This window comes from Chinchilla lanigera, unplaced genomic scaffold (assembly GCF_000276665.1).
Source record: "Chinchilla lanigera isolate Chin_1 unplaced genomic scaffold, ChiLan1.0 scaffold00034, whole genome shotgun sequence".
NCBI lineage: Eukaryota > Metazoa > Chordata > Mammalia > Rodentia > Chinchillidae > Chinchilla > Chinchilla lanigera.
Window position 1 is genome coordinate 12300054 of NW_004955435.1, and position 20437 is coordinate 12320490.

The following is a 20437-nucleotide window of genomic DNA, read 5'->3' on the forward strand; positions in this document are numbered from 1 at the left end:
GGCCCGGGGAATGTGTGGGATTCTGCCTGTTGCCACGTTGGCCCCTGTGGAAATGGGACCCGCCTTGAACTGATGCGCCTTTGCTTGTCCTGAGGTGGCTTTAAGTGAGTTTGGGGAGAGGCTGGGTCCCTCCCTTTCCCTAGTGTGGAAAGCTTTTCCCTTATATGGGATATAATTGCAGTTCAAACCCTTTTGATTTATACTCATGCCAAGCAGTGCGGTTGTAACCAGGATATAAATAAAGTGTTGCATAACTTTGGCCTCAACATGCACAGAGGTCCAAATGATGGTCTACACAAGAGATTCTTTGGAAAATCAATGGCACTTATTTTATTGATTACAAAAATACAGAAGGCAGAGATGGGGGAGATCTCTTTTTCCCAAGGTAGGGGTAAGGGGATAAGCTTTTGGGGGAAATCAGTATTAAAACCTCATCCCTGACGTCTAATTACTCAGTTTGGAAATAAAGGTACACAGAGGTTCTATTCATTATGGAAAAGTAAAATTGTACCTCAGGCAAAACACCTCAGGACGCCAGTCGCGAAACATAAATCATTAAACTATTTTGGCGTCAAGAACGATTCGTGTTAAAATGCTATGAGTGGAAAGAGCTGAGCTTTACAAATATTAAGTCTACTCACTGGATTCTTATAATTCATAGCAGGAAATTAAATGGAAACAATCTTAGGCTGGAGTTCTGGAATGCATCTTAAAATTATGTGGAGTGGGAGGAGAAGAGAATGATTTCGCAAAAATGGCCAGTTGGAAACTTTGTGCACCCAAATTTCTAATGTGAATTCAGGAATCACTGAACTTTAAGCTTTAGCACGTTTCCCTGATGGGGATTTGAGCGTCCCTCGCTGCAACACAAACCAGTTTTACAACGATCCTCTCCTGCTCACTGCCTTTCAGAGTTGCCGGTGGATGGGAAAGGGACAGTGGATGGGAAAGGACCGGAAAGGGACAATAAAAACAGGCGTGAGGTGAAATGGAATTGGGGGGGGAGATGCTCCTCAGTTAGCACATGAGCTTTTCCAGGGCTTTCTACTGCTCGTCAATGTCTTAGAACCAACTGAAATAGCCTCCGACAAAATGCAAAATGAGGGCACAATGCATCTGTCCCAACATCTGGCTCAGTTCCCAGCACAGGACCTCCACACACTAGATTCCACGCTACTTGTGGCCTGAGGTGGCGCTCTCTGCACTGATGACACAGATTTTGCTGAGCCTACCCCAGTGCCTGTCCCAGTACTAAGCCAGCAGCTACTTCAGAATCCCACCTGCAAGAGGTCACCTTCGACCCTTCCACCTCCCACAGCTCGCTTAACCCTGACCTTTCTGGATCAAAGTCACCAGCAGCTGGGGATTCATGCTTGTGGATTTGCTGCTGCAAGGCCAACTGCTTCTCCTTGGTGGCCACGAACTCCTGCTCCAGCACTTCGAGATGTCCCTGCAGTTGCTCCAGCACCTGTGGCAGTGAAGTCACTGGAATCATTCACAGTAAGCCTGTGTGTGGAGTTGTTTTCCCAAAACACAAGCGCAGGTATGCACTGCAGTAGTGTCTGGTTGAAGGTGCCACTTCCTCACAGCATCAGTTATTTTTGCGTCTGACATTTACAATACAGACAACCCAAGGTCATCACAACATCCACAACACCCTCACAGCACATGCTGAGAAGTCCATAATCCTGCACACTGACAAAGTGCTTTGCCATTCCTTATTTAATGCACTCCTAGGTGTTGAAAATGTTGCAACATAGACTTTGTAGAGGAGGAAACTGGAACTCCAAAAAGTATGGCTGAAGCTGCATAGATCTTAAAAAGGAATCAAAGTCAGAGAGTCTGAATTTGAGTCCATGCAGCTGGAGAGGGAGATCAAGGAGGAGCAGCAGGAAGATTTAGCGCGAGCAACGAATGATGCCTTCCAGATGACAGCACGGGCAGCCTCATTCTGCTAATGAATGTCTAAACCAGGCTGCTACACGTCATGTTCTTGAAGATGCAGAGAGGTTTCAGCTCCACATTGCAGTTCCTAAACACTGCCTGAGCCCTGCCTTTGTCTGCCCTGGTCCAGAAGTGTGAGATACAAAACTTGTGTCAGGCACTGTCACGAAAGGGTTTTATCCATCAAGGAAAGAGACTACAGAGTAGACTCCTGCGGCAAGGCACAATGTGAAGAGTGAGGCTTAGGTCAGGCTGACGGATGCCCAGAAGGTCCACACCTGGCAGCATCCATGAAAAGGAGATTAAGAGATGAATTGAAAAGACACCACCAAGGGCAGGAAGATAGCACAGTGGGGAAATAAGGCCAGATACAACAGGGTTCAAGTTCAGGTTCTATCACTTCCTAATTGAATGATTTTAGTCAATTTGCACTAACTTATGCTTCTGTTTTTCATCTGTAAAATGAATATAACATCTCTCATCTCATATTGTAGAAATTGAACAAGATCATTGTGCCAGAAGCATAGTGCCAATGCTTCTCTGCTTCCCATGGAGTTACATCCTATAAAGCCATGGTAAACTGAATATATTGCAAGTAGAAACACATTTAACACATCACAATGTAACCTAGCTGTACATATGTTCAAAATACTTCCATTAGCCTATGCTTGGGTGAAGCATAAAGTTGATTTTATAATAAAGTGCTGAATAGCTCGTGTCATTTGCTGATGACACACTGCGGAGTACAGCGTTGGTTGGTCATCCCTGTGACCGCACGGCTGACTGGGAGCTGTAACTCACTGCCACGGCCCAGCATCTCAGGAGAGGACCGCAGAGCATGTCACAGGCCCAGGAGAAGTAAAAATTCCAAGTACGGTCTCTACGTGCGCATATTGCTTTTGCTTCATGGTAAAGTTGACAGATTGTTAAGTTCTAAGTCCAGCACCAGCTGTACATACTCAATGGATGGTAGCTGCTGGTGTTGCAAATTCTTATTAGTAAGTGAGTAAACAGGAGCTTGGAAACATACAGGCTACAACATATAAGAAGGAGGAGTCTGGTGGATATTTTCCGTTTTCTCCACATATTTAGCCTCCATGTTTCTCATGCCCCAGCCAGAAAGCTGACCTTAAATCACCAGCATCAACAGGCTCCTGTCTGCCCTGACTTCGGTTGTTTTCAGCCATTAGAAGGCAGCACAGGAGAGAGGAGCTGGGGTTTTATTTCCCTGGTAGCATCTTCTCCATGTCATCGTGGATTGACTATGTCCTCCTACCACAGGGCACAGAGCTAGTTAACTACTCCTACAGCTACCACGAGTGCTATTCTCTTTAGGGTCCTTCCCTCTTCTTCTTCAGGCAGTAGGTGAAGCAGTTCCTTCCATGACATGCATTCCTGTCCATTATTGGTTTCTCTCAGCTTTGCCCAGGTTGTTGTAAAAGGACACCTTTATCAAACTCTCTTCAATTACCCCACGTTAGCCAGTCATCTCCTTGCTGCCGAGATCCTGCCTCACACTGTAAACCTCACAGGCAATGCTGGAAATTCTAGCTTGGGAGAGGCGGAAAATGCGATAAATCCTGACTAAAACCAGGACTTTGGAGAGGCTAGCAAGCTGGAGTAGTGATGTCTGTGCTGGACAAGGAGAGTGACAGTGAGAGCAGGACATTCGAGTGAAGATGCCCGACCCTGGGACTACAGGTGAAAAGTTGGGACTGATTATTTAGGAATTGGTAGTGTGAAAGTGTCCGTGAAAGCCATGAGAGGGAATTAGGTGTTCAGAGGAAAGAGGATAAGAAGAAAAGAGCCAATTAGGGATTCTAATTTTGGAATTTAAAGCATGTTATAGTGCAGAAGACAGGGCTTGATTTCCGAGGCACAAGTGCACTGCATTTAGTTCTCATAACTCGGGGATGGAAGACACGCTACAGCATGTCTAAGACTGTGTAGCCAATGAGGAGAACTCGGGTGTCCGCTTCCCACTCTGCTGTACTGCTCCAACTGAGAAGGTGGTGTTAGCCTTGTCTGGCCTCTTTCCAGCAGTGACCCAGTGGGCCTGGGACACTCAGGCTGCAGGCTGACACCGTCAGGCGCCACCTTTACTGTCCTCATTCCTAACAGGAATCTCCGTTTACTCTAACATCAGGAAGAAACTTCCTGAATCGAGGCCTCCGAGGACTAGCACCTTACACCAGTTCTCCTTTGCTTCGTCCTTTAAAATCCTATGTTCTTCCAGTTCCCCAAGTCCTGGCTTTTGGGAGACCTTTATTTATTATTTACTCCTTAGACCCTGCAATCTGCCTTCCAGATGTGCCACCTTGTTGAAACCAGGCTTGCCTTATGACCTCTTGGTTGTCAAATCCAATGCTCGTCTTATTTTCCTTCCTTCCTTGAACATTTGATGGTGGGGCCCGCTTGCCCCTCCTTGGAGCCCTCTTTTCTCTTGGTTTCAACAACAGCTTTGCTCCTTCAAGCCTGCTTCTGACCTCTTGGGTCCTTCCCCTGCGGGGAAGTCCCTCATCTTTTGCAGTCCCTCATCTTTCCCCTGCCCTCTGGTTGCTGTTGCCCGTGCTCCTGTCCTCGACCCTCAGGTCTCCCTTTGCCTGTTTCGCCTGGGAAATCTCATCTACCAAACAACTTCAAACCTAATCAGAATTTCTGGCCTAAGTAGCCCTGAGGGCCAGATGCATTGCCGTAACTGCCTGCCAGACCTCCACACTTAAATGTCCTCTAGGGACGCCCAAACTTAAAATGTCCCCAAACTATCCTTGATATCTTGTCTGCTTTCTGCTTCTCAGAAGTGGCTCCTCCACTTTTATTCCGAATCATGCTTACCCTAGCCAGAAATCTTGAATTCATCCAGCTTCCTCCTTTTGTACCTCTGTTCCTTTCAGTCCATCACTATTTTAAACCCAGAGACTTTCCCCTTCGCCATCCTCATGGTCATGCTTGATTCACGCCCGCCTAACCTGTGCGGGATATGGCTCTGTGACAGTCTCCCTACGGTCACGATCCCATGAGGCTTGCTGTCTCTCTACTTTAAATCCTTTAGAGTTTCCATCCCCCAGACTCAGGATAAAATCTAAGCTCCTTAGTATGACTTAAAGGCCCTTTATGGTGTGGTTCTCATCCACCTCTCTAGTTCCCGCCTTTGCACTTCATCACAGGTACTCCAAGCCCCATCTGGTAAATTGTAGGGCCACACAGCACCTCACACTAGCAGCATTTTCCTGCCCCTGTGCCATTGCACCTGCTGCTTCCTTTCTCCAGAAGACTTTGCCCCTTATTCTGCCAAGTTTATCCCTTTTCCTCCAGCAATGCCCAACTCACAAGTCCCTTCAGAGAGCATTTCCAACTGTTCCATCAAAAACAAGGGTGTGCCCCTTCTAGGACACCATGAACATCATCCATGATATTTCTCAAGCTACCTTTTTGTTATTTGCTTAACAGTCTGTTGTCCCTAAGCTATTTGAAAAGGAAATGCTTGTTTGTTCATCTCTAAGTCTCTAGTTCCTGGGACAGGGTCTGGGATATGGAAAGTGCCTCAGGAATATTTGTGGAATGAATAAATAAATGAACGAATGATCCAATTAATATGATGTGTAAGTGAATAACTGTATCCTTTAGCATCTGAGTTTACCTGGGTTTTGTCCATCCTCTGGGATATCTGCAGTGCAGCCTGACCTGAACCTTGCACATGCCCATATCAGGACTTCTGGCCACCTGCTTTATTATTGACCCAGTGGCCAGAATGCATCTTCTGCCCATTCGTAGTTCTCCCATCCTCGGCCTTTCCCCTCATTGCTCCACCTCCTTTTCTTTTCTTTATTTTTATTTTTTTGTCTTTTTTTGGAGACAGAGTCTCACTGTGCAGTTCAGGTTAAACTTGAGCTCATTTTGTAGCTGAGATTGGTCTCAAACTCACAACGATCCTCCTGCCTCAGCCTCCTGAGTGCTGGGATTACAAGCATGCGCCACCATGCCTGGCTTTTTAAAAATTTTTTATTTTTATTTTTTTTGCCCACCTCCTCTTCTTATGACCATAGCACTGATCACAAGGCTGTTATAGTGACAGAGTAACTGAGCAATCTGATTCAATGCAGCAACTAGCAAGCTTGTAAAAGTGAAAAACTTTAACCTGAAAAGCTCTGCTTCGAGCCTGATTATAAATGTTTTCCAAGTCTTACCTACTGAGCTACCAAGAACCAGCAATTTTTATAACCTACATCTACAGAAACCCATCAGCTATGGTTTACCCTTTATAACAGTTCTTCTCTAGAACATGTCATGGTCCCAGATTTGTTATGAGGTGACTGATGAGGTAGCAGATCGCCTGAGAAAGAAAGAGGGCCAGGTGTATATAGAAACACAATTCTAAGCTGCTGTAGTCCCAGAAAATAATATATGTTAGTCTTCAGCCAAACATTTCTTACCAGCACATTTCCACACCCACCACTATAGAGAAGATAAGGTACTATGAAGCTGTTTGTATTTACCCATGTCAAATGCCCTAATAAAGATTTTAAAACTGGATGAAATTCATTACCAGCTTTCTGTCTTGCAAATGGCAGTGAGTGTCCTGTTGTACACTTTTGGAAAATTCTTGTACCTGCAGTGAGAAGAGGTAATATTTCATTAATGGCATAGTCTCTGTTTAAATTTAGCGATAGTTATTTCTAATGTTTAGAATAAGCTTTAAATGTATTACCTACAGGATAGCTAACATAGTTGTACTATTGAGTTCTATGGCTTTACTGAAAGGAACAGTTAATGATTAATTATTTGATCCATCTTCCATGTCTCTATTTGTTTTCCTGAGAAACCACTTTGAAGATATCAATATGTAATACAACAACAATTGTTAATTTCCTACCACTTTATCTGTAATTCAGTATTGCTTGTATTGTTCTTATGCTATTTTATAAATGGATGTCTGTTTGCTAATATGTTTTCCTTCTTTTATTTTTAAAATAAATTAATAAAAAAATAAATGTATTACCTTAGTCTTCAGTTGATCTGTCTGTTCTTTTAATTTCTGATACATCTGTTTCCCTTGGCATATCTTTTGAAATATGGAAGAACTTGAGGAAAGATCTTTCTGAGACACCGCTGTCAACTTCAAGAGATTTGTCTCTGATTCTAATCCTACACGAGAAAGAGTAATCTCTGCCTGCCATTCATTTCAACTTACCACAGTTTTATCAAGCAGTGAAGATGCAAGACTATGGCAGTGACTGCCTTCTACTAGTTGTTAAAAAGTTTTCAAACTGGGCGTGGTGGTACACGGCTGTAATCCCAGCACTCAGGAGGCTGAGGCAGGAGAATCATTGCGAGTTCGAGACCAACCTTGGCTACCAAGTGAGTTCAAGGCCAGCCTGAACTGCATAGCGAAACCCTGTCTCAAAAAGACAAAAAAGGACAAAAAAATTTTTTCAAGCTATGTATCTGAATCAAGGAAGCTTTAAAACACCACCAGTACAAGGGATGTAGCTCAGCAGCACCTGGGCAAGGGATATAGCTCAGTAGCACAAGAGCTTAGCAAGCACAAGGTCGTGAGTTCAATTCCCAGTACCAAAAATAAATAAATAAATAAAACACCAGTACCTGTAAGAAGTTCTTGGTGGATGTTTCCTGTAGACGCCATCTGCACAATTAAAGGATAAGAAAACATTACTGCTGAGATGAGTCAAAGGCACCATTATTCAGAATGCCTTGATGTATTCCGGTCATCCCCGAGGCAGCCCAGTGCCGCGGTCATGAGCCGGGACCATGACGCTGAGGCTGAGTTCCACTTACACCTACTTGCTGGGTGACCCAAGCAGCCACCTCATCACTGTCAGCCTCAGATTTCTCGGTGATGAAATGGGGGTAGTACAGAATCTACCTCACGGGATTGCTATGAGGGTTAAAGGTTAAATGTTTGCCATAATGCTAGGCATATGGTAAGCAGCAATATATATCAGCCATTAGGGTCATTTCTGATACTAGGATGTGGACTGCTCAAACATTTCTCCTAAAACTAGACCAGAAGCCCCATGAGGGCAGGGACCATGGTTGATCTTGTCAGAAGCTCTGTTGCTGGTGCTTTCACTGACACCGTTATTCTCGGAATGATACAATATGTATTAAATTCCAAAGTGTGTGTCCAGATGGTGATTGCCTTCTACTCACCTCGGGCTAACTGGGCAGAGGTTTCAACCCCAGAGTGACTCACCTGAGGTTCTTCCCATTGTTCCCAGCACACATCTCAGAAACACGTGAATGTCTAAGAGCTAAATGGCGGAGGTCAAAACAGACTGGTCACTATGAATACCTTTGGTAGAGGCTGAGTATAAAACTACAGGACCCAGTTCTCCAACCTGAATTGACAAGGACTAGAAAATATCAGATTCCTGACCTCAGACTCCCACTGCCAGGGGGGCACGGGCCCGACAGCCATTCTGCTCCTACCAACCACGACGTCCTGAGAATAGAGCACAACACACATGGTCTCCTGTAAGCAGAACAAGGAAGCCTGAGACTTCCCAGTGCCACAGGGTGTAGACGTCTCCAAGGCTTCGAGAAGCAGCATAGGGGTGGTCACGTGGCCTATGGGCCCCACAGGTGTGTGTGAGGGGGAGTGTTCCTGCTGAAATTCCTCAGCGTGATCAGTTGAAGGATAAGGGGGTTGGATAATGTGGGATGGAAATCAAAACAGGCAGGCAGTGCTATTCAGTCCAGGATGCTCTTCATATAAGGTCTAAAAGAAAGACAGTACAGGGGCCTGGGGATTTAGCTCAGCGGCACAGCGCCTGCCTGGTAAGCCCAAGGTTGTGAGTTCTATTCCTGGTACCGGAAAAAACAAATAAAAGAAAGACAGTACAACCCTGGCAAGTGCCAAAGAACTGGAATGTTACACTGATGATTAAGGTGACTGAACTTACTATGGAACCTCAAATAATCAGTGAAAGCCTGGGTCTCAGCGTGGTAGGAAGTTCGGTGGAGATGAGAGGCCTGGATAAAAGAAGCATTAATAAAATCTTACGTTCAGTGGTTACTAATATAACGTCTGAAATATATTATCAAAGGGCTTAGTTCAACTCATTTTAGTAACTAAAGGGATAATGTACGCAAGACACCAAGACCAGGCTTTCCGGGGATGTTGGGAAAGATGACCCCAGGCTTCAAATCCGGTAAGGGAAACAGGTACTTCCAGATTACTAACAGGCAGGCTGAGATAAATGCCCTGACAGAAGTACCGGACAAGCAAGGGTGGCTATGGGAAGTCGTGTGGTGTGAGGGGACTTGAAGGAGGCCGTGAGAATGCGCAGGTCTTTGATGAACCGAGATGGGATTTGCACACAGATAAGAAGAGGTGAGAGGGTTCAGAGCCTGGGAAGAGGTTCAGGATCAGCCAGATAACTGTGGATGACTCCTAGGAGCAGAGCTGAGTTTAGCACGGTAGATAAAGTTTAAAACAATACATGAGGAGGCCCAAATTCCAGCTTGAGGAATTGGATCTTTTTTTCTTTTTCTTTTTTGGGTCTTTTTGAGACAGGGTCTCGCTATGCAGTTCAGGCTGGCCTTGAGCTCATTTTGTAGCCCAGGCTGGTCTTGAACTCACAAAGATCCTCCTGCCTCAGCCTCCTGTGTGCTGGGATTACAGGTGTGAGTCACCATGCCCGGCCTTAGAAATTTGGATCTTATCCTCTTAGGTATATTCGTGAATGTGGCTCCTGATTTTTCTCAGGAAACCACCACTGAGCTTCTGAAAGGCTAAGCCACCACCCCAGGTGATCTAGGGCAGTGGTGGCAAACCTACAGCACACACGCCGCAGTGGGCTGTTCGGTATCATTGAAAGCTCTACGAAGTTCACCATCGCTGCTCTAGAGGGTCCGATGGAACCTCAGAACTAGAACTGCACTCTACGCATCTTCCAAAGTCACCTTGACAGAGACGAGCAGTGGCCCACCAGATACCTACGGGAGGCTATTTTTGTTTACCTGTGTGTGTTGTGAAGGTTCTGTAATTTTCCCTGCGTTCTCTGGATGCTGCTTTTCAACATAATTTGACCTAGACAGGTTTTCTAAAATGTCTTGCACAATGGTTGATTTATTTCTCAATTTAGGAGAAAAGCTGGTTTGTTTAGCTATTACTGTCAGTGACTTATTCATTAGGTTACTTCTAGGGATTTTCACTTTGGGAGCAACCCAAAAAATAGTTTTTCCCAGAGAGAAATCTGGGAGCTGGTCATGAGCTTGATCTTGGCCATTTGTGAACACACTGCTTGAGCTGGCTTTTTCAGTCTGCTGTTTCTGGGATTCCTGCCCTTCGCAACCTTTTTGTTTATCATCCAAATCTGTGATTTTTGTTAGAAAATTTGAATTTTCTCGATGGATGCTATTTCCAACAGCTGCTAACTCTTCCAAGTCAGAAGAACCTGGAGCGCAACTGGGCTGACTGCTGTTTTCACCATCCCTTTTAGGGCTGAGTTGGTCAGTGAATTCTGGGGTTTGTTCTTTTGACCCGAAGTTCTTAACATAGCATGGAGGAATATTCGCAATAACAGCTGCTTCGTCAGCACTATCAGCATTAGAGGTCTCGGGGAGAGTTTCACAATCAATCCCTTGATCTCCTAAAAATTGCTCCTTAGAAAGATGATGGAGCAAAATATCAGAAATATTTGACTTCAAAGCATCTCCTCGTTCAGCTGAAATATCAAGAGTCCTGGGATACTGTTTCCGTTTATCACAGGTTTTGTCAACAACGAAATCGTTTTCAGTAATTTTATCCCAAGTCATGGCCGCAGCTGTATTGGAGCAAGTTTCATCCTGTGCCACCTTTTCTTGAGGCCCATCTTCTGTGAGAATAACTTGATCTGAGGCACCAAGGATGTTCTTTTTTGAGGTAAAATTGCCATCACCACACACATGCGTTTGGGAGAGAGGGTCGTCATAAGGCAGATCCTCCTGTTGCTTATAGGTCATATCTTCTGAAGAATCAGTTTCATCCATAATTGTCTAGCCTGGCACCTCTTGTCTTCTGCTGCCTGGCCTTGGTGTCCTTAATTGTCACAGTAGATCTTCTGGTTTCCACTGATAGTCTTCATCTTCTGTCCTAATCTATAGGAAATGAGAACAACCTCAGTGTTAGCTACATTAGAATAATGTCGGAAGCTGTGCTTATTCTGGTGTTTATGCCAGAACTAAATGGATATTTTTGTTTAGCAAGTTCAGCTATAAACATGCAGACCGAAAGTGTGAGCAAGAGCTCACTCATCCTAAATTCTATGAAACAATTTTAAGAAATGGGACATACGATAGTTTTTATTCATTAAATTTAGAGGAAGGCATTGGTCTACAGTTAATGACCAAATCTTTAGCATTCTCCCTTAGGAATATCGTTTGGGATTTGACCAGAAGTTCTTAACATAGCATGGAGGAATATTTGCAATAACAGCTGCTTCGTCAGCACTATCAGCATTAGAGGTCTCGGGGAGAGTTTCACAAAATGAGAGCTTGGGGTGGCGGCATAGGATTGCTGGAAGTACGGTGGCCACCGTTCTTCCACATATCACTAGTGGGCCTCTGCCTCCTATGCCTCTGAAAACCGGCTCAGCTCAAACATAATCTCTATCTTCTCCGTTCTGATACTTTGGAAAATAGTTTGTGGTTTTTTTTTTTTTCTGATACCGGGAATCAAACTCATGACTTTGCGCTTGCCAGGCAAGCACTGTGCCACTGAGCTAAACCCCCAGCCCCTGGAAAATAGTTTTATTTGATAGCCTCTTGGCCTTTTGGCTAAGATCAAACATAAAAGTTTTATTTTATTTTTAACTGACACATAGTAATTGTACATACTGGAGTACAGTATGATGTTTTGATATATGTATGCAAGGTAGAATAATCAAATAGACTAATTAGCATATTCATTCCAGCTCTTTGGAAGCATACACCGCTGTTAACCACAGTCAGCCTGCTCTAGAACATCAGAGCGTAACTCCTCCTAACTTTCCCTACCAAACTCTCCCTACGCCCTCCAACCCGAGCCTCTGCTAACCACTATTCTGCTTTCTACTTCTGTGAAATCACCTTTTTAGGATTGCTTGCATAGGCGTGAGATCATGTGGCGCTTGAATTTCCCTGCCTGGTTTCTTTTTCTTTTTTTTTTGTTTTTTTCCGGTACCGGGAATCGAACTCATGACCTCCTGCTTGCCAGGCAGGCACTGTGCCACTGAGCTAAATCCCCAGCCCCCCTGCCTGGTTTCTTTCACTGCACATGAGATCCTCCAACTGCTGCCCCACTTTTCCCTTTGCCCTCCTGGACTGGTCTCCTTCCTCTGACTTTCCCCATGTGTCTGAGAAGGGCAGAGAAGGACTGGCAGAAATGCGACCAAGAGAGGACAAATAGGACTTTTTACACCTGGAGGCCATTCCGCAGCCACGCAGCCCTCTTTTAACTTGGGCTCAGGCAGAAGCCTATTTGGAGAGCCTGCCTTCCCCTGAGCAGCCCTGGCCGACTGCCACCGTCCGGACACCAGACACCGTGTGGTGGCTGCAGTCCTGAGGAAGCTCCTGAAAGTGGTCAGCGCAAAGCCAGCTGTCATTCAGTATGAGTCTTTTTCATTTTTTAAAGAAAATTTAAAAACCCTTTTAAATATCTCTTTTTAATCTGTGACCTTCTGAGACAACTACTTAGAGGTAGTAAAAGTATCCCAAGTTTTAGGAGTGACTGAGGCTGTCTCTGGCCCTGAGCAAGAGCTGGGCCCTGAGGTTTCCTAGCGTGGGTGGATGCAGCCACAGGCTGCCCTTCCCAGCCCGGCCGGTGATGGGGCTGGGAGCACGGATCTGTGAGTCCTTGCTCATCCAAATTTGTCTGATCTATGAACTTACGAGTTCGTTAACCTCAAAAGCGAAAATAATACGTTAGATGAAAACACTGAGCAAAGAAAAAAGGAGTAAAAGCTAAATGTGGTAAAGGCATCTATGAAACATGATACAAAAATTATAGTTTTACAGATAACATGTCAGTGTTAGAGAACTCAAGTGTTTAAAAATGATTTGGAGGGATGGGGAGGGTATAACCACGGGATACTTTACATCACTTCTAGAGGCTGGCGTTTACTATAAAAGGAGGGAATCTGTTCTTCGTGAACAGAATTATGGGTTGCTCCAACCCAAGTTGAAGAGCTAGGGACAATGTTTCCATGCAGAGTCAAAGGCCCAGGAGGAAGGCTGGAATCGAGAGACCTGGGTGTGAATTTTGCCCTCACCACGCATTAGCTCTATGTCCTCTGGCAAGTTTTTAACTCTTCTGTGTATCAGTTTACTCTTCTCAAAAGATAAGAACAATTACACCTGGCCTACAGGATTGCTGGGTGATGAAAGGGGGTAATGCAGGTAAAGTACTTGGCATGGTGCTTAACAAAGAGTGAGGGTTTAGCCAATGGTATTTAAAAATACTTTTTAAAAGCCAAAACTAATATTGGACTTGGAATACTAAAGAATAGCAGGGAGCTGGGTGTGGTGGCGCATGCCTGTAATCCCAGCACTCGGGAGGCTGAGGCAGGAGGATCGCTGCGAGTTTTGAGACTAGCCTGGGCTACAAAGTGAGCTCAAGGCCAGCCTGAACTGCATAGTGAGACCTGTCTCAAAAAGACAAAAAATAAAAATAAAAAATAAAGAATACCTGGGAGCAGAAGGCTAGGCAGTCCTTATCTGAGGTGATATTTAAAGGATAAAGGAAGAAATTTGAATTTATAAGATCATCTTTAAAACAGCCTTAAAACTCTAAAATATCTATAGAATGAGTATATTATTTAAAGGTGAAAAATCATTCCATAATTTAAAATAAAGCAGTGTCTGATTTTTGAGGTTAAAAAAAGAGTATTTTTAAATGTCTATAGAGAAAAGAGAAAAAGAAGACAAACTCTAATTTTACAGGACTTTTAAGGACTCAGGCTACAAAAAGTCCTCCTCCTGCACTGTTTGTATTTGAGGGGCTCATCACTGGACTCCAAGCCCTTCTTGTTAAGGAAGAAAAGACTGGTGGCCTCATCTCAGTTCCAAGATAGTATTCTACTGAAACTGATATTTTTATTTTTGCTATAGATCTTTAGAAAGAGATAAGCCAAAGGCCCAAGGAAGTCTCTCACTACATATGGAAATACAGCGTCTGTTATTATTGTTACTATTATTATAAGTGAGCATGTGTATGTACATTAAAAATATCAAGAGTTCTTTCTAGAAAAAGAATTCATATCTTTAGCATCGTAACGGGCCCCTTACAGGTAGCTGGAGGGAACTAGTATGTCGTATGTTAGCACCCGACTCAACCTTGGAATCCAAACGCACCTTCAAAGAGATTCCAGTCAGAACCCAATAGAACCTTTCTGTAGAGCCGAACTGGATTTACTGAAGTCCAGGAATACACCTGGCGCCATAGCTTCTTATGCAGCTGCATTGACCATTGTGAGCTCAGCAACAGCTCATAGTCACCCCGCTGAGCAAATGAGGCCCAGGCATCCAGCAACCCCACCCGTAAAAACGTTTCAGTCCGGGCCCTGGGCAGAGATGAGCCCCAAAGTGCTCACCATGCTGACTGCACTTCCCTGCATGGTTTACTTCATCGTGAAGTCTAAATTTGGTTCTGAAGTACCCATCCAAGCTCCATAACTTGCCTCTTGAAGACAAGAAGATATCCATGGCTGGAATGACTCTCATAGAATCAATTAAGAATGCCTATAGATGGAATAAACAAAACTCCATAGAGATTACAGGCAAAAAATGATCAGCAAGTCATAGTTTCTGGCTGGTAGGTGATATTTCTTCTGTTTACATATTGGGGGACTGTTTCCATCACCAAAAGAAAACGGGGGGACCACATACCTGTGACCATCCTTTGACCGCATCCCCGGCACCCTCTGTTCTGTGTTTAGACTTCTGCTAGCCAGGCAAAACGGTGAAGGTGTCTGTGACCCAGCCATGGCGTTGTTCCCACTCACCCTCCGTGCCTTCCTCCACCGAAGTCCTGGTTAGCGCCACCACCTGATCCCTGTGGTCCCGAGTGCCGTTCTTCTGAGTTGAACCCTACTAACAACAGTTAGAATAAGAGTTGACTGTTGGAGGTGATAATTCAACAATCCAAATTCTTGATGCTCCTCCCTGTATTTGTCATTCAGAAAGTGATTGTCTTATACTTAGGAGCTTTAAGCACATGATCCTTTGTTAGTTTGTTCTGCACAAAATAATACGCTAAAAAACCAAAATAACACACTAAGTCTTCAACCAACACAAAACGACAACCAGCATGAAGAGATAAAACACTGGCAGCGACAGCAGACACTCACCTGCACCTCGGTCACTCGACAGCATGGAGTGAACAAGGTGAGAGGGCTGGCGGCGCAGATGAGCCATCCTTTCACTTAAATCATCTCTCTTCTTTCTGTAGCTGGAGGCTGACTGCAACTGAATAATAGAACAAACAGGGAGCTTCATTATCACGGTGTGCCGCTGCTGCTGGGCTCCTTTAAGCAAAAAATCATGTTGAAGAAAAACAAGGCACTTCTAATGTGATCTAAACTTTTGTCTTTTTTTTTTTTTGCCTTTTAAGAGCATTCACAAATACTCATCTTGACTCCCTGTTTTAATTTCTACTTTCTCAATATCTATTCCTAGCTCCAGATGTCTATTTATCCCCCAAAGAAAATAGGATCTGGCTAAGAATAATAAGTCCTAAGCCACACCCATGGGCCAGATATTCACGGATTTTGTATTCAGTGTATGGTGTTTCTTAATTCAAATATTTTCAAAGGTAACGTGATGAAGGCCCCCTCTACACAGGCTGCATTTGATATTGCCCCGGTAATCCTATCAGCTAACTTTATCTCAGAAATGTGGGCTGCCCACAAATGCAGTGTCTGCAACTGTAACCATACACCATCCAGTGTGGCGGTCTGGCTTCATCTTGTCATTATACAGTGACAGAAGAGACACTGGGATGGAGCAACAAATTGATCTAATACTCTCTCGAGAATGACGCGGATGTATTATTTAGAGTCAGGCGAAGAGAGAGTGGTCCTTCCATTAGTGGGCATGGCTTTGATGACCAGCTGTCACAGATTACTTATCCTGAAACTATTTTAAAAGTCAAGGAGAAAAAAAACTTTGCACCTGAGCAAACCAGTATTTGGAGAAGCTACCTCTCAGTGTTCTACTAACAGCCTTTGCTTGTTTTTCTTGCTTTTTGGTCAGCCCTGTCTTTTTATCCATTTTTCCCATTAATAGAGCCCTGTAATCCTGGTAGGTGGTCTAATTTGTACTGTAAAACATGGGCTTTGCAGTGCTTTAGAAAACTTTTACCGATTGATCTTTTAAAAACAGTTCTCATGATAATTTTTTAAAAAAATTTTTTGGTCTTTTTGAGATAGGGTTTCACTATGCAGTTCAGAGTGGCCTTGAACTCACTTTATAACCCAGGCTGGCCTTGAACTCTCAGCAATCCTCCTGCCTAAGTCTCCTGAGTGCTGGCATTACAGGTGCACACCACCATACCCGGCCTCATGATAAATTTTAAAATACACTGATTTAAAGAAGTATAATTTTTTAAAACTCTCACTGCTAAAATGTCTTTGACTTTCCTAAACTTTCCAGGTTAAGTTTGGCAACCTCTGCCTAGAGATTCTAAGAAAAGCCAGAATATTTTAGGAAAACCCTCCTCTGCCTAAGATGTATTCTTCTCTCCCCTGTATTCTTCTGCCTAAAGGAAGAACACTGATTTGCAATTATAATTTTAAAAAATGAATGAAATGTTAAAGATATGGTACATGCTAATATAGGGTCTGCAAAATGATTTCTAAAAGTTATGATTTTTACTTTTTAAAAGTTTATCCTTGTGTTAGAAAAAAAATCTAGATGAATTCCTAAAACTATTTTGTGACAGAATTATAGGTAAATTTTGTTTTCTTATTAGAGCTATTTCTTCATTTATCAAATATTTTTCAAGAATATCTATTAGGTGGCAAAGAATGTGCTAGGTAGACCCTGTAACCAAAGGACAAAGGACAATATCAAAAATAGTTAAGAATGTGGACTTCTGTGTCAGACAGAATTTATAGTGAGGCTCTGTTACTCCCTCAGGAAGCTGTGCAATCTTGGGCAAGTTGTTCATTTTCTCTGATTCTTAGTTTGCTCATCTATGAAATAGGAATATTAATACTATTACCACATAGGATTGCTGTGAGAATTAAAGTTGATTTTTTGTATCAACACTTACATAGCAGTTATGTGCCTGATGTTCTATTCTAATCTTACAAATATTAATTCATCAACTCCATGCAAAGAACTTAGAATATTTATGTTATTTTAAATGATGATAAGTGCTACAAAGACTAGGAAGAGACTGCTTAGAAAAAGAATATAAGAAAGGAAGGAGAAAGTGATGGCAGACACCTATAATCCCAGCTACTCAGGAAGCTGAAGCAGGAGAATTACAAGTTTGTGGGCAGCTTGATCCATTTAACATGACCCTGTCAATGAATTAACAAGCATATAAGTAAATGGGCTGGGAATGTAGCTCAGTACAAAGGCCCTTACTACACACATGCGTGGACATGAGTGCATGCGTGCACATGCACACACACACACACACACACACACACACACAAAGGAAGAGAAAACTTTCTTGATATAGGTTAGACAGGAAAGGGCTCTCTGCGGATGAATATTTCAAGCTAGAGCCTGAAGGACACAAAGCCAGCCATGAAAAAGTTGGGATAGAACATTCTGGGCTGAGATCACCCTTGTGCAAAGACCTGAGGCTGGGAAAGAACTCTGTATATTGGAGAACAGAAGGCAGATGGCCTGACAGTGAAAGTGCAGATTAAAGAAATCGATGCGTGTGATACATGGGACATATTTTGGAGGAAACGTTAACAGAACCTGGCAATGTGCTTGTGAAGGTGTGTGACGGTAAGAAATTAATCATGACTTCTGAGTCATGCTTCCTTGTATTTTCCAAGTGTTGTAGAATAGAGATCACTCAAAAGCATAAGAAAATGACCCCCAAGAACAAAGGATGTAAATTTTAAGAATATAGATTCCATCTAAAAATATGAAAAGATAATCATCTAAACAAACGAAAAAATGATCAGCTTCATTAAAGTATGCTCTATATTTTAGACTTACTCATGGGCAGCTAGTGTTTATTGAGTACTTCAGAACCACACACGATAGTTGGTTATCCTTTGGACAGACACTTGTTCTTTCTGGGGCTCCAGGTCTAGGGAAAATCCAGAGAGTACAGAGGAGAACAGATTCACTCAAACCATGTGCATACGAAGACATGGCTTCAATTAGGGCCCCAAGACCCTTTCTCTGGACAATTCAACTTTCTTAAAATAAATAAATAAATAAATCTATCTATCTATCTATCTATCTATCTATCTATCTATCTATATATATATTCTTGTATGTTTTGTAGGTTACTAGTAAATAGATGCTGTGAAGCCTTGAACTGGGCCCAGCAAGTATATAGCTTTCATCCTTGCCCGTAACCTGACCTCACCAGGGCCTGCACATGTGGGTGTGCACACGTGTGGGGCCTATTTTCAGGGGCGCCCGGAAGCAGAGTCCTCTGGTCTTTTGTGCATAGTCATGTCCTTTCTATTTGGAGAAGGAGCCCTCCCTCCTGTGAAGGCAGTATTCCCTTGTTCATGGGAGGGAAAGTAATCTTCCAGCATCTCTTAACTAATTAATATGCATCTCAGAGCTTAAGATTGATTCTTATCTGCTCGTCTCATCATAATCCCTTTTAAAAAAAACAGTCACCATGCTCTTCTATATATCTATTTATATCTATAGAAGAAAATGACTTGACGATCGAAATCTGATAAAACACTGAGCCGTAAGACAGGAGAGATCAACCAGAGCAACAGCCTCAATGACGAGCACACACGGCTCAGCCAGGAAGGTTACCGTTCACAGCAGTGTAGGGTCCTGCACATGTCCTCATGCTCTGGGGACAGCGGATGAGGGTTTGGATCCTGGTAACACCACTTTCTGTTTTCACAATTTTGAGCAGATTACCTAACTTCTTATTTTCTCACTTTATAAGAGGCAATGGGGCTGGGGATTTAGCTCAGCAGCAAAGCGCCTGCTTGGCAAGCGCAATGTCATGAGTTCGATTCCTGATACTGGAAGAAAAAAAAAAAAAAAACAAACAAAGAGGCAATGACAACATTGCTTCAGAGGGCTGTTGTGTCAGTTTGTCTCAACTGCCAACTTGACCGGTTTGAGACTCCTGGAGAGGTGACCGGGTCATGGAGGTGCTGTGCTCATTAGTGAACTGACCCACGGATACTCACAGCTGAGTGTGCTGTCAGGAGTCGGAGCCTAGTTAGAGGAGGCAGATCACTGAGGGTGTGCCTTTGGAGGGGTATTTCTCACTGGCGCTCTTCTGTGCTCTGCTCTGCCTACCATGACGTGAGCAGCTTTGCTCCACCATGCCATTCTGCCATGACGCTTCTGCTTTGGAGCCCGCCCACCATGGACCGAACGCTCAAACTGTGAGCCAAAATAAACCTCATTTAAGTTGTAGGTATCCCAGCAATGAGAGAGCTGGCCAATACAGTTGCCGCAAAATAAAAGATTACATTTACTTATTGTAGTGAATAATGATGTACACAATAAATGACAGACATTTCTACAGAGCCAAAGTCCTAGGCCCTATAAATCCCCTTCACCTCAACACAAACAATCTTTGTATGCAGTTAGAAATGTACACAAATAGCAATGCACTCTAAATAAAAGTAATGTGTTAGAGTTGGATTGTGCTTATTTTAGTTTTAATGTATGTTTATAACTTAGAAAGTGCCTGGCGTACAAAGTCTGGTAAATACTACCTTTAAAAAAGATACTAACTTGGCTGAGGGTGTAGCTCGTAGCAGGGTGCTCACCTAGCATGCCAGAAGTCCTGAGCCCAACCCTCAGGGTCACAAAAAGAAAAAAAAAAATTATATAAACTATCTCAGTATTTCAAAATTTTAGCTTTTTTAGTTTTTATCATTTTATATGAGGTATGTATTGAAATGCAAACTTGTTAGAAATTATTCTAACAAGAACAATATTAGTTACCAATACTTCCTCTAAGCCCTTTCTTATTAAAGGCGCAAAGCATTTGTGGGAGATAGGAGGCAGGGGATTACTGAGGATTGAACCCAGGGCCTCTGCACTAAGCTATGTCCCAAGGCCTTTTATTTTTTATTTTGAGACAGGGTCTTGCTAAGTCGCTGCTAAGTTGCCCAGGCTAGGCTTGAACTCAAAACTCTTCTGCCTCCACCTCCCAGAGTGCAGGAACTACAGCAATGTGCTAACATGTCCAGCTAAAAGCAAAAACTCTTTAAAAAGTAATAAATCAGGCCACACACGGTGGCGAACACCTGTAATCCCAGCACTCAGGAAGCTGAGGAGGAGGATCACTTTGAGTTCGTGGCCAGCCTGCACTACATAGTGAGAC

General features: G+C 43.4%; 1 protein-coding gene and 1 long non-coding RNA gene across 3 annotated transcripts in view; one reads left to right on the top strand and one right to left on the bottom strand.

Annotated features, from left to right (window-relative positions):
• The window catches only part of Aknad1 (AKNA domain containing 1), a 39346-nt gene extending 24975 nt beyond the window's left edge, over positions 1–14371 (bottom strand). Inside the window, exons 1-6 of one of the 2 annotated variants that reach the window (XM_013516540.1) lie at positions 14278–14371; positions 9928–11046; positions 7549–7588; positions 6944–7089; positions 6491–6553; positions 1335–1468 (exon numbers count right to left, since the gene is read on the bottom strand). In XM_013516540.1, the coding sequence (XP_013371994.1) occupies positions 1335–1468; positions 6491–6553; positions 6944–7089; positions 7549–7588; positions 9928–10938 (1394 nt within the window). In that variant the 5' untranslated portion in view covers positions 10939–11046; positions 14278–14371. The remainder of the gene's footprint in view (positions 1–1334; positions 1469–6490; positions 6554–6943; positions 7090–7548; positions 7589–9927; positions 11047–14277) is intronic. The other variant, XM_013516539.1, reaches the window with a different exon arrangement.
• Positions 14372–14455: 84 nt separating this feature from the next.
• On the top strand, positions 14456–15553 carry LOC106149011. Its single transcript, XR_001234887.1, has 2 exons — positions 14456–14737; positions 15374–15553. It is a non-coding gene; the product is annotated as an uncharacterized LOC106149011 (long non-coding RNA).
• Positions 15554–20437: the final 4884 nt, after the last annotated feature.